Consider the following 14,296-nt stretch of genomic DNA (forward strand, 5'->3'; position numbering starts at 1 on the left):
AATCTTGAATTGTCAACTAATGTTAAAGATATCTTGTATAATACTAGAGGGTCATTCCGGAATAGAATGGAAAATTCTTTTCTTGTCGGATACTTCTAGATCTTTGGTTTACTTTTTCGGAAACAATTTGGACAATATATGCCTTGAACCACTAAAAACGTGTTGTCAGTTTATTGATGTTAAAATTAAATTAAGAGCACAACATTGTAATCAACAACAGGACCATCAAAAGATCCGCTCGCGAATTTTCTCCGGATATGGCAAGGAAGTGCCACAAACGATTCCAGTTCATACCCATCAAAAAACTGGCTCGATAACACCAACTACAGGAACTTGTCACTTGGAAACAGCGCCATTGCAAAACCGACTATAAAGAATAAAGATGTATCAGGTAACGAAAAGAAGAAATCATCCCTAAAGAAGGAAATTGCAAAAGAAAAAGCTGAAATTGTGGATTCGTTAGGGAAATTAGAGATGGGCTTAGAGGAAGCTCTTGCTGAAACGAGAGGAAACGTCCCAACGCCTCAACCATCAGGTTACAACGTCGGGAACAGCCAACCGTTCCAAGTCCAAGTTCCTAGTCCTAGTTCAGCTAACTTTCAAACGGTCAAAGATGGAAGCGTCGATCCCTCTGCCATACAATTTAACCCAACCTTAAATAAACTAACTGATTCTGGGAATCCCAATATTAACCCTCCTAGAATAACTGGCATTTCCCAGACCCCTGGTGTGGGAACTAATCCAATAATTAATAGTTATAATGCAGCCCCGGGCATGCCCCAGGACCCAACTTTACCTTATTTATCAAATGTAAATCAACCAAAGGCTAATGATGAGTTCCAGAGACAGCGTCTGGCGCCTAATCAAATAGCTAATGAATTGACATCAAATGTAAACCTGCAAACTCAAAGCCTGAGGTTTAATCAAGTAGCAAATAAACCAAACAGTAATGGACTTTCCCAGATACAGAATCTGGGTCTTAATATGGTTGCTAATCAACCTAGAAACAGTACTGAATTTGATGACGGTAATCCATTAACTAGCCAACCTCCATATAATAATGAATTTAACTTGCCTAACTTTCCTTCTTCTAACCAGCCGTATGTTAACCCGTATCTTAACCCAGGTGAATTGACACAGAGCTACGTTGGTAAACCTCCCTTGACTCCCCCTCTTGAGCATGCGTACCCTTCCAGTCATGAGCATGTGGCTTTTCTCCCGCCATTAAATCACCAGCAACTTCCGCCTCTCAACCACAATAACTTGGTAGCTACCGAGACCTCCAGGTATACCGGAAGTGACGTTAATGCATTTTCAAGCCCAGGTAAGAAAAGATTATATTGTCAATAATCAGCACCACAGCACAAAATATATTAACGACCTTTTACTGAAAGTAACGATGTTCAAATTCTTTGCTGTTGTTTTTTAATAAAACTAGTTTTTGTTTTCAAAAAGGCTTTCTTAATAAAACACATAACTTTTAAGCATTAGTTACTATGCTGTATTAGTTTCAATGCTACGATTGTTTCTAAGAATTATAATACAGTAACATTAGGCATAAAAACATTTAACAATACTATGATACGATAACAACAGATCATCATGATTTCACTATCAAAGGATTTTGGTAAATGAGGGTTAGTTCAGAGTGGTAGAGAGATTTAAGAGCTGTGACCAAACTGCACAAAAACAAAACAATCAATCCAGGCTCTATAGTATATGAAATAAACTGCGTATGAATGATAGCCACGAACGACAATTTTTTTTTAACTGAGCAAGTATTTTACGTGAAAACCCTTTTGAAAACAGGCCAAGCAAGGTCCAATCCTGCGCCGCCAATATATCCCTTCACCATCCCTCCTGAGGGAGAACAGGAAAACCAAGGTTACCACGGTAATCAAGGAAGTGAAAATAACAATGAAGCAATAAAGGTACGGCCTCTTGTTACAAAATCCATAGACCTGACATAAGAATTTATATATAATTATTTAATTTATTTCTTTTCTAACCCTTTGAAGTTTTCTCTAAAAGGCAACATTGGATTGCACTTTAAATTTGTGAAATTGTTGTTTTTCAGGGTATAATTTTCTAAAATGATTGGTTCGTATACAGAGTAAAGTATCCATATAGTTTAGGATCCCAGCTTTCCTTTTATGTCCAGATGGAATATTTCTTGCATCTTTACAGCCCGTTGTAGGTCACTTTTTTGACTATGTGCTATTGTCCCTGTTACATCAATCAGCTCGTTCGGTCCTCGGTAGCTTTGGCCTTTCTAAATTGGAAAACTGCTATTGATTAACAAAGAATTTTTTCAAAGAACAGCATTAAGATCGGGAAATTGGATCAATGGTGATCTTCATTCCAATTAACTCGTCATTTCCCATTCTCTCTCAAGACCAGTTCCCAGGCGTCTGCTCGAGGATCTCTGCCATCAGCACAGTCTCCTTATTATCCAGGCAACCAGGCACAGGTATGATAAGCTGAAGTTGAACGCGAGGAGAAAGTGGGGGTGTCATGTGTCCTCTTTTTCAGCATACTTTTCTTATTAATAATCTTTTATTAGGAAGCTTTCATTCACAAAAGTGGCTTCAAGATAGGTCATACTAAGATTAAGAATACCTAAAATAAAACTAACTATTACCTTGATAAAAACCACATTAAAGTCCATTAATGGACTCCATGTCTACTTACATAGTACCTTTGACTTTAACAACAGAGAATTTACTAATATGAAATTAAAGTATTCAGTAGCGTTAAGCACCGAATTCAATCAGTTCCAAGTTGCTGTACTTCCTGGAAATCGTATGCAACTAAGGGGCTAGAATACCTAACCCTGTCTATGTCAAGTGAATGAAATAATTTCAGTGACATTTATACTACCATAAATTTAATTCTCGACTTTCATCATTGATATAACCATAATGTTAATTATAATCATAATAATAACCATGATCATAATAATAACCATAATCATAATCATAATCTCAATGACAACCATAATCAAACCATAACCATAAGCAGACAATTCTTCACATCAAAACGTGTAATATTTAGGCTGAGGTTTATTTTACGAAATGACGTAAACTAACACCGGATAATGTAACAAGGTTCTCAGATCTTCTATTCTTTGCATCAAAAGAAATTCTGTTTGTGAAAGTTGTATTGTGAATGGTATTAAATAACTATGGTATCAACAGCCGGCAGTTACTCGTCAATGGTTCCCAGAGGGTGGCAAGCCCTATCCAAAACCACTACCGCCAGAAGGAAGTCAGAACGATCCAGTAAACACAGGCGACACTGTAAGATCAATTATCATAGAAAAACGTTTATAATTCAGTAAGAGCGCAAAACACGAGAAGAGGTTAATAGGCGAGTCAGTCTCAAGAGCGAATACCAATTGTTTTTACAAAGCACAGAAGTAATTTGACCTTACTCTTTCTTTAACTGACATTGAGACATATAAAGTGTTTTCGAGTGATTTGAAAGTGTTTCTAATTCAGAGCTAAACAGTAGATGCGTAGATCTTGCTTATTTCTTTTGGAATTCCAGACAACCAAAACAGGACGCTGTTTGTAGATGCAATATCTATTTACGAAAGCTATGCGCCGATCAAATCGAAATATTAATATTTCTCCCTTCAATCTACCAGTGGTCTATTGCATCATGCCTGTGTTACCCTTTAATTCCGCTAAACAACATTTCTTCCATAAAAAACCCGTGGATGTGCATGGGCTAAAATATTTTTCCGTGTTCTTTTTCCGCTTTCCATCTGAGCAGGAATAGTCTGAGTTTAAGGCATTTTTTAAAGGCTCCAGCATGAAAGATGGGTGTGAAACAGAAACATACCTCTAATTATTTTTCATCCACAACTGTGACATTATTATTTTCCTTATCAAGTAATCTTGTCACGTGTCAACCGATGGCATGATCATCATGGAATCAAGTGTAAACCCCAAAATCTGCTTCAATAGGTTCTACCGGGTTTTGTATACACTTTGTGCTAAAAAGATGTTATAATGCCTTGTTATTATGGTCATTAATTAATACTCTGAGGTCATTGAAAAGAAAAACAGGAGATACTGCCTTTACAAAAACAAAATCGCCAGCTAAAATTGCCCTACTTGGTTCTTCTTAATTCCATGATATCGAAAGTTTGTCAAATTCGAATGCCAAATTCTCGATTTCTATGGCAAGGGAATGATCGAGGAAGTATAGGTAAAATTTTCATGACCGGTGGGATACCGATATTTCGATTTGATTGGGTCATTACGTTCACAACAAAAATAAGTAATCTTTTTGTTGGATAAGGAAAGCATGGTATCGAAAACTGCGTCAAATGAACATAAGTATGTATAGACGAACTAAGCTCAGCTTGTATTATTTTATTGCCGCCATGGCATGCAGCAACAGTCGTTTGACAGTCAATTATTGGAGGATCCAAGTCCTTTCCCATCAGCCCAGTTGTCAGCGGCATGGAAGAAAGGACAAAACAAAGCACCTGTAAGACAATAAGCGTTAAACAATATGATTTACTACTACATCAGTAGAGTATCACTTCTATTAAATCATTACTCCCTTCAAGTGTGTCCCGAAAATACTAAATAGTTTCAGGTATGAAAATGACAAAATTGTGTTTCTTTCTACATCAACGTTTAATTCTGTCGGTAAAGTCGTGAGACATCACACCAACTTTCCTTAAAAATCTATTACAAATGTGAAGCTAAATAAAAGAAAAGAAAGTTCTTACAAATTCATAGCATATGTACTGTCCACTTCATGCATATTACACATTATTGCACTGTGTAGCATTCCATACCATATCAAACCATGCTACGTCACACTGTCTTAAAACTGCACTCTGCCATGATAGTCTGTACAGTCCAATATCTGTGCTGTATACAGGAACACTACGTGGTATTAACTTTACATATTTTTTGTTACTGTTGTCATTGACTGGTGTTTAAACGTTACAAACAGAAAGGATGTGATGGTGATGAATGGTGTCCTTACCCATGGTACCCAACACCACTTCCACCAGAGGGACAACAAAGCGATCAAACCAACCGAAGGACTGAAGCAAACGCCAACCCTAATGGTAATATTGGAAAGAAGAACTTGATTCGACCAAAGCCAGGTAGGACATGCGTATTGATGCTAGGTTTCTTTGAGATTGATGATTTCAATAGCTTCCCATTAAAAAAAAAAAAAAAAATTTTTTTTTTTTTTTTTTTTTTTTTTTTTTTTTTTTTTTTTTTTTTAAAAAAAAAAAAAAAAATATTTATATAAAAAAAAATTTAATATTGGGAGTTTATTTTTTAAAAAAAAAAAAAAAAAGGGGGGGGGGGGGGGGAAACCAACCAAAAACCCCCCCCCTGTTACCTATGTTCCACAAAGTTGGCACACCAATCTTTAACGTCATGTTTTTAAGACCAAATTGACGACGTAGTAAGTCAATACAGTTGAACGAAGGGATCAATTTAGGTTTCTGGGAAACTGCTCACCTACCCCTCCCCAAACCTAACATTAACCCTTACTTATCGCTTTGGGCAAAATGTTAGGTTTGGGGAGGGGTAGGTGAGCAGTTTCCCAGAAACCTAAATTGATCCGAACGAAGCGTAGGAAAAAAGTCGTGTGAGGGAAGTTCATTTTACAATAGATGAAATAAGCAATGGTGCTAGCATCTTCAGACTATGGCTGCGGTATGCTAAATGTTTTTTTGTTCGTATTTGTGAAAATGCTGTCCAAATTTTTCAATAGCAAAACATCTGTAACGTGAAATGAATCAATAATTGAACGGCTCTCTTCAACTAAAACCGAAAAGCCAATTGTGATTTAAAAGGATTTACTTCAAGAAACTAAAGCCTTCTTTATCAACTGCTTCACCGTTAATAAAACGATTAATGTAAGCGTTACATGACGAAATAATGAGAATATGTAATCGAAAAGTACGTTTTTAATTTACAGACCTTCAGTGTGGCGCTGGTTGGACGGGAGCCCTTGGTGATTTTGGTTCATTTTGCTACAAAGAGGTTTTCGAGCGCAAAACATGGGATAACGCTCATCACACGTGCAAAAACTTTGGCGGGGATCTTTTCAGCGTGACCAACGCTTATGAACAACGTTTCCTCGAAAACTTTACCAGTATTGAATCCTGGTTGGGATACCGGGATAAGTCCCGGGATGGAACATGGACTTGGAGTGACTCGAGTTTGTCTGTGTTTACGGACTGGGATAGCAGCGCTAAGGATGACCACGGTAAAGGCAGAGACTGTGTTTTGCTAAGTTCTAAAGAAGGCAAATGGAAAGATGCATCGTGTTCACAGACTCATGACTACCTTTGCAAGAAAAAGGTTGAAGGTAAGATGGTTTGGTTAAACATTAATCACAATCCGTTTAGTGCGAATTGCTCTTTAATTGTTCCTCATTTGATTTCCGGTTTGCTCTACGTTTTACTGTCCAACTGCTTCCATACAAAGTAGACAGAGAGACCTAGAATTGCTTATGCTACAAGTTGTCAACATCGTTTGTAGCGAAAAAGTAATGACATTTAATGACGTTATTGTTGACACGTTTGTATGTCGCATCATAAAACTTCTTCGTTGTGTTTATTATTTCCAATTTCCTAATGTCTATTTGTCATATAATTAAAACAATCCAAAATTGTTTGAACTGCTTCAATTTATTTCAATGGAAATTTAGATTGCGGTAAGGGCTGGAAGAAGCTGACCCTCAACTCAGTCCGAGGATGCTATAAATTATTCAAAGAACCAAAAACATGGGAGCATGCACTTGTATCGTGTATGGATGAACAAGCTTCGCTAGCAAGTATACTTAGTGATGATGAAGAAACTATGATATCGCAGGTATGTCAAGTTTTTCAGGGATGTTTCTTTTAACATTACATTAAGAACTATTGAATTCGTGAAAAGATGAAAGAAATTGAATTCTTGCGAGGACTTTATTTCGCTAGATTGCCGGCCTAAATAAAGTAGTAAATAAAGTAGGCAACTGTTCCTGTTTTTTTTAAGCAATCTGTACGAAGTTCTTAAACTTATGCTTAATGTAGAAATAGTTTGGTGTGAAACATTTTCTCTGCAGAAAAAAGTCGTTTCGTTATGCAGGTAATGTCATACAAAAAAATAATTCTTTATTAACCAAATATACTAGGGAAGGCAATATTTATTTTCATTACAAAGTTCTAATACATGTCCCACAAAACTTTTAATTACCTGTTGAATTACTCATTTTCTTGAAAAGTCTTCTTTAAACTTTCTAGGAAAAATCAAAATCTGGCAATCAGCTTACAATTCTAGCAATTTAAAGATAAAATCAAAACTACATGATGTGATCAGTACAGAATGTTGAGCATCTTATGCGATTGATGGTATGTGCAATTTTCTAATTTTGAGAGAGGCTGGACTAACAGCTGCTACTTGTGCTTAGGTTTATTCTAAATCCGACTTCTGGATTGGTTACAATGACATTGATAACGAGGGAGACTGGGTGTGGAGTGACCGCATGACGTCTTCTTACACCAACTGGGACGACAAGTCACCTAACAATGGCGGCGTGTCATGCGCAATAGTGACAAGGACCGGAAAATGGCATGACGAACCGTGTCAGGGCCAGTATAGCTTTATTTGTAAGAAGCCAAGTAAGTAAACTGGGATAATGTTAACAATGTTATCACTATATTCGAAAAACGTTCCAATAAAGACAAAAATTCAAGAAAAATAAATATTGGTTTTTAAAAGGTTACAAGAAAAGAGTGTTTGTTTTCCTTTATAGTTTTCACCAAAACGTTTCCAAAAACGTTCATTAACATTAGTTTGCTCAAACGTTTGTAAAGACAACAATTGTTTACTTTTATTCCTTGCATAACCGATTTGTTTATTGAAAAAGTATCTTCTAAAAAGTTTTGAAATTTAAAACAAACGCTTAACATTATCCATACATAAAATACCTTTCAGAAGAACGGAGCGTCAATAAAGCAAATTTTCTTGGAAGTTTTCTAAAAATCCTATTGCTGAAACTGTGCTCTTTTTTTAAGTGCGAGTGGATTTGACACTAATTTTAATTTTTTGAACGTGTTAGGTCCCAAAGGTCCACATCATCCACTTAATGGTGAGTAAACATCGCTTTTTAACATTACTTCTGTTATCATAACATCGGATTTTTTAATGAAAATAGTTTCAAGATAATCGAAGACAACAATGCCACCCTACTACGCTGATTTTCCTTGCCTAGTGACTCTCTCCAACCTGTAGAACACATTCCTTACATGACCACTAAAATTTTTTGTCTGATATTGTGAAGTCAAGTTGCGTATAAACTGGACCAGTGAATGCAAAACACATTAAAACCAGGCTACGAGTGCACTCTCTAATCTTTCATCTGGAATACAGATTTTTATGGAAAGTTTGCGGTAACTTGCATCGTATGTTTGACCATGTTTGTTATCCATGCTATACCAATCTTTCTCTTTTTACTTTTACTCTCTCGTATTCTTATATTATCTTGCTGTCTTGTAATGTTGTAGACGCAACTTTGACACAAGAGGTTGAGAAATTTGTCTCCAACAAGTCATTACTGAATCCCGACATTGATACAAGTGTGACCATATTTGGAAGGCATTCAGGTGAGAAAGCAGACAGCTTTGCAGATTGAGGAAAATTAGCCTACACAGATAAAAATTAAAATTTTGCTTGCCAAACCGTATGGTTTCTTTTTTGCAGAATATGGTGCTAAATTAATCTTGTTGGGTGGTTTAATTTATTTTGATACTCTGTTGACTTGATCAAACCACATAGTGCATTTGCATTTGACCAAAGTATTCTAAAATTGCCAGGTCTTTACAGTCAAAATTTAGCAAAAACAGCTAAAGACTGCGTATTCTTCTTATCATCTTGATGCTTACTGCACAACTGATGGAAACTTCGATTCCAAACATATTATTTTATTTTCGCAGTGACTCCTCAATATTTATGGACAGTACAAAAAATATCTAACAGCCGTATTCACGGATCGAACCCAATTGCCACCCACGGTAAAGTGAAATCAGTGGACGGTGGACTTCAGCTTAATGGAGTTGACGCATGGCTGGACGCAGGAGATTTCTATGGACAGTGTTTGGGTGACCCTGATCTCTGTATTAAAGGCTTCTCTTTTGCTTTACAGGTATGAAACCTTGTTGTATGTTACAGTTCATGTAAACACATTTTCTAAAAAGTGCTGACCATGATTGAAAGGCACAGGGATTCAGAAAGTGAGATAAAACCAAATTGATTAAAACACGCGAGGTTTTGCGTACGTTTGCCAAAATGGATAAGTTGTAAGACAATTTTACGCACATGCATGTTGTATGAACTTCTCCTCACGAAGACTAGCACAACACGTGTGACACTTAAAGGTTAATTTCAAAAGTTTTTTGGATGTAGCTGATAGATGAAAGTTTGCTTGCCAGGTGATTTTGTTGCTTTCTCAGTCTATATCTGCATTTATCTATATCTACCTCTTTCATGGTAATTAAAGAGTTTATTTTTTTTTTTCTTCAGCTTAATTTTGACGACGACGCTTTGTCTTATAAAGACAAACGATATGTTTTAGACTCCAGCGGTAACTCACGCGGTGTGTCAATCTTCATTCAAAATGGCTCGCTCTTTTACAAGGTAAGATTATTTTAGCGCCAATAAAAACTCGAATACATTTGGTAGGACATGTCATTCTCTGCAAGCAACTATTGCATTCCATTCAATAACCCGAAACAGAGCCCACACTTTGGTTTTTAACGCAACAATGAAGCAAAACGACAATATATCAAAGTTCTTTTTAATGGACGCAAAAGAGGTATTTGCGGTCAAAATTATAAGAATGTTCAAAGTTTCGTTTACCAGTTACGCTACAGCTCTTTTCTATTATTTTTGCAGTAGTATTACTAAATTCAGATATGTTTTCTGACAATAAAACTGATCTGCTTTGCAGGTTGTGACATCAACAAAACAATGGCAACTTTCCATGGAGCTTGTAACCAATGAGTGGCAGGATATCGCGATGACGTGGAAGAAAGAGGAGGGACTGATGCTGTATGTTAATGGAGCATTCAGGGACTCAGTGAAGGAAGGAACAGTCACAAGTCTGATACCGAACAAGCAGGCACGACTTACTATTGGTAGAAAGAGTGGAAACCCGCCCTTCAAGTACACAAGGTATGTGACCACCATAGCTTCATTCAATTTGGTGATTTATCAGTACTTAGTTAAATACTTCTACGAAGAATATCACTAATGTTAGGAACTGTAAGTAACAAATGTCACCCAAGGAATAAAAATTAGCAAAGTGAACTGACAGAAGTCTAAGTGCTGAAGAAATTACGGAAATGATCTCTGAACAGAAGCCACACAGCTGGCTTGATTTTCGCTTCTTATAACTTAGAACTTAAACAAACTTGTTCCAATTTTAATCTTATATAACCATCATTACACTTGAATTGCAAAAATATATATCACTCCTTACCCTAGAAAAATTTTACCTGTTGTTATTTCTACAAGCGTTAATATTTATTCGTCTTTGTAAAACGTTTGTTCTCAGCATGACTTTGCTTCTTCCACAGAATGTATGTTAGTTCGTTGTACGCATTCACCCGCTTCCTTGCGCCAGAAGACGTGCCATATGTATTTAGCTTCGATAATACAGGTAAAAACCACTTTTTTCGTGCTGGAGAATATTGTTGTATTTAATAGTTATTACAGGAACTCAACGTTGAGTTTCTTGTCCCTGATTGGAATAAGCTAAAGATATTGCTTAGTGTACGCCTCTCGCCACTTGTCTGTTGCACGAAGATATATCTTTCGATTCTCCGGCCTTTCTTTTTCCACTCGCCCTAGATCGTATATCTTATAATATGCAGTAAATGAATAACATGTACATTTATTCACAGTGTGCTAGAAACGTGCAATGTTTTCAAATTGATTGCTTATAGTTATAAGTTCTCTGCTTCTTACCGTGGTTATCTATCAGCCGTGGGTGCTACTTCCACTAGTTAGCCTTCCCTCTAATGACTACGCTTTGTTTGAAACACATAAATTGCACGAAGTAGTTCTAACTCTTTTTTAGTCAGCTGAGGTTTGGTACATACATATTGCAGCAATACGTTTCTTAATGAAATACCTTAAAAATTCCGGTTATAAGCCCTGGGCTTATACAACTTCGTAAGGGGTTTTGGGTGGGCTTGTAAACGGAGGAGCTTATATCCGGGAGAGCTTATAAGCGGACGTTTCGAACGAAACGAGCCACAGAAGTGTTGATCGAAATACGCTTTTAAGTTAAAAACGCACAATAAAGCAACATTTAGCCCTGTTCAGTACTGTCGTCCGGTAGAGGGGGGGGGGGGGGGGCTTATAACTGGATGTATTTTTTTTTCCAGGTAGATGGGCCAATAACTGGGGGGGGGCTTATAAGCGGGGGGGGGCTAATAACCGGAATTTTACGGTATGGACATGGTAAAACAATGCCTTTTTAGTAACTTTTTACCTGGCGTGTCCTGTTCATAGTTGTTCCACGGTATATGTGGCTGTTACCTAAGCTTCAAGACAGCAAGGTAACGGGCAGCCCAGATATCGAAGTAAACGGACCAGTGAGAGCAGTGGACGGAGGGGTTCACCTGGATGGTCAGGGATCCTTCCTTAAAGTTGGAAACTTTGACGGCAAATGTCTTCATGATCCTTCCAAGTGTCCTGATGGACTCAGCTTGAGTTGCAAACTAAAGTTTAACCGAGTAAGTATCAGTCACAATCGCCGGATGAGCATATTTTGAATTTTATTCATATGAATGGATTGCCTTCGGAAATATTTTGGCTTTTCTGAGGACAACAACAAACCATAACAAAAACCATAATAAAGAACTCTGTACCATTTATGTTCTTGGCAGCTTCGATGCTTGCTGAAGCTTACTCTCCGTGATGCACCTCTGTAGTTTTAAAAGGATGAACCTCAGTTTCCGATCGTTAAATAAATCGTGATACTTTAAGAAGCGACTTTTAATTGTCATTTACAATGAAGGTATCCAGTTACCCCTTAAATGAGGAGAAAGGAGAAACCAAAGGCAAATTCAACCTGTAAATTATTGGCAGAAAGTATCAGAATTTAGAAGTGTAATTTATATTGTAAATAGTTATTGAAAAACCCTGTGGGGAGTATCCTATAAACGTTTTTATCTAAGCTTATTTATTTTTGTTAATTTTAACTAGTGATACGATTATATACTTTTCTTTTCTAAGGTAGACTAAGAGTGATAACGTTTTAAAAATTGTCTCAATCCGGAAACTTGGATTCGCTTCATTAACTTAAAACTATTTTAATCTTATTCCCTTGTATTTGTATAACTAACAGGTTGTGCGAACCTACAAAGAACCTCATTACATCCTGGACTCCGGTGGCCATCAGAAGGGCACCAAAGGCTTGTCTGCATATCTTCTTAACAACAACTTGTACTTCAGTGTTGCCATGAGCACCGATGAGGACACTCTGACTTGGACAGTTAGAACGTCTATTTTTACTGTCAGGTACGTGAAAAATTCCCGACATGATGCTTCGTGCAAAGATAACGTGCTGCCATATCAAGCTCTTTACCTGTCCAGATGTGAAAAGTGAAATCATATCCTCAGCTTGAAGGAGCAATGTCACGATATTTTAAGTCATTTTTCTGATTACTTCCAAATTGAAGAAAACCTCAAAATAATAGTTGTGTAATGTAAAAAAACAACAAATTTAGTAATAAAAACGCGAAAATAACCAAGGATGGTTTTGATTGACGAAGATTAAGACGGATTCCGAACGACAAACTCGAAAAAACTGGGTTGTCCGTGACGTAGCTCCTTTTAAAATTCTTGTGTAGTCTCAGCTGAAAAACCGGTGATTCTTAATTTTATTTTGCACAAATATCGTTCTTGTTGCTAACGAGAATTACGACCCCTTCATGGTGTTACAGCGGCAAATTCAAAACCCAAAATTACTCATAATTCTGAGCCTCTCCTTATCTTTTTTAACAACGTTTCAGTAATTTATATGGCAGTCTTTAAAGTGGTGATACAAGTGATCATTTGTATCAATGAGCAAGCTTTGGTAACCTGTACTTTTCAGGAAATCTCTTCACAATTTGCATTTCAGTTAACATTGAATGAATTATATGTATACACTTTGCTATTATTCCCACTTTTACTAAGTAGCAATTTATTCTCATTCGTCTCCAGATGGCAGCGTGTTGTCCTCAGCTGGAGTCTGTCTGACGGTCTGTGGCTGTATACTGACAGTCAGTTCCGAGGATGGACAAAGACTCCCAAGAGCGTACCACGTGACGTGGTGACCGAGAGTGGAGACTTCATTGTCGGTCGTAAAAATGTTGGACCTGACTTCTCCCCAGCAGAGTTTTCCATTGGCTCTCTTGCTATCTTCCCCAGGTTCCTTGAGAAGAAAGACGTCGAAAAACTATTTAGTGGAAAGAGTTAGTATCGTTATCGAATCCTAAAAATAAAAGTACTTTTAGAGTTTCAGTCACTCGACATAGTTGGTCAGCCATAGTTTCAGTATCATTTGTATACGAAAAATCATCAAGCAATTCCATGACCAATAAGTATTGGTAATTAAATGGTGACGAGTGAAATTAGGAAATAATTTCACGCGCCTAAAGGCTCGGGAAATTATTAGCATTTTGACAAAATGAAGTGAAATTATTTCCTAATTCACGAGTATACCATTTGATTACATTTTAATATCAGAGGTGACAAATTACGCTTGCACGAGTTTGACGTCGACGCACTCGAGGAAAAGGAAAGCAACTTGCTCGTTCGGACGAGATCGGAAGGACTCTGACCGGAGAAACGGCGGCCCGCGCGAACCGTAACAGGCAAGGCAGCTGGCTAAGATAAATTTAAGCGAAAATATACAAAGTTAACTTTAAAACATCTTTTATTTCGGACGCCACTGCCGCTAACACGTGCAGGAAAAATTCACATGTGAAATATAAATAACGAAAATCGCGCCAAAATAGGAGAAGCACCATGATAAGCGAGAAATACCGTTGCGATTTTGCCTGCTCTGTTATTGCACCGAGAGAGTAGGTAATTCTATTGATTTCTTCCTTTTTGATGTATTAAGGATTTAGTTTAATTAGTTGGTGAAGACGTAGTTTTATAATATTCGATGAACTGAAAGCTCACCAGTATGGAACTACAAGGCCAGTTCTTTAATTCTTCACAAAATTCGGCATTTTCGCTTTTGTAACAACGATCTTATTAAAAAA

General features: G+C 37.1%; 1 protein-coding gene across 5 annotated transcripts in view; it reads left to right on the plus strand.

The window, feature by feature from the left end:
- LOC144644082 (uncharacterized) overlaps positions 1-14,296 on the plus strand; it is a 56,933-nt gene that overhangs the window by 24,205 nt on the left and 18,432 nt on the right. For 3 of the 5 annotated variants that reach the window (XM_078503496.1, XM_078503495.1, XM_078503498.1), the window contains 18 exons: positions 221-1,324; positions 1,810-1,931; positions 2,396-2,470; positions 3,198-3,299; positions 4,405-4,500; positions 4,978-5,134; positions 5,965-6,357; positions 6,700-6,863; positions 7,444-7,654; positions 8,095-8,124; positions 8,540-8,638; positions 8,969-9,177; positions 9,555-9,668; positions 9,982-10,205; positions 10,610-10,692; positions 11,550-11,773; positions 12,388-12,560; positions 13,248-13,498. In XM_078503496.1, coding sequence (XP_078359622.1) covers positions 221-1,324; positions 1,810-1,931; positions 2,396-2,470; positions 3,198-3,299; positions 4,405-4,500; positions 4,978-5,134; positions 5,965-6,357; positions 6,700-6,863; positions 7,444-7,654; positions 8,095-8,124; positions 8,540-8,638; positions 8,969-9,177; positions 9,555-9,668; positions 9,982-10,205; positions 10,610-10,692; positions 11,550-11,773; positions 12,388-12,560; positions 13,248-13,498 — 3,831 coding nt within the window. The remainder of the gene's footprint in view (positions 1-220; positions 1,325-1,809; positions 1,932-2,395; positions 2,471-3,197; positions 3,300-4,404; positions 4,501-4,977; positions 5,135-5,964; positions 6,358-6,699; positions 6,864-7,443; positions 7,655-8,094; positions 8,125-8,539; positions 8,639-8,968; positions 9,178-9,554; positions 9,669-9,981; positions 10,206-10,609; positions 10,693-11,549; positions 11,774-12,387; positions 12,561-13,247; positions 13,499-14,296) is intronic. The other 2 variants (XM_078503499.1, XM_078503497.1) reach the window with 2 other exon arrangements.

This window comes from Oculina patagonica, chromosome 2 (assembly GCF_052425735.1).
Source record: "Oculina patagonica isolate OP01 chromosome 2, crgOcupat, whole genome shotgun sequence".
Classification (NCBI taxonomy): Eukaryota; Metazoa; Cnidaria; class Anthozoa; order Scleractinia; family Oculinidae; genus Oculina; species Oculina patagonica.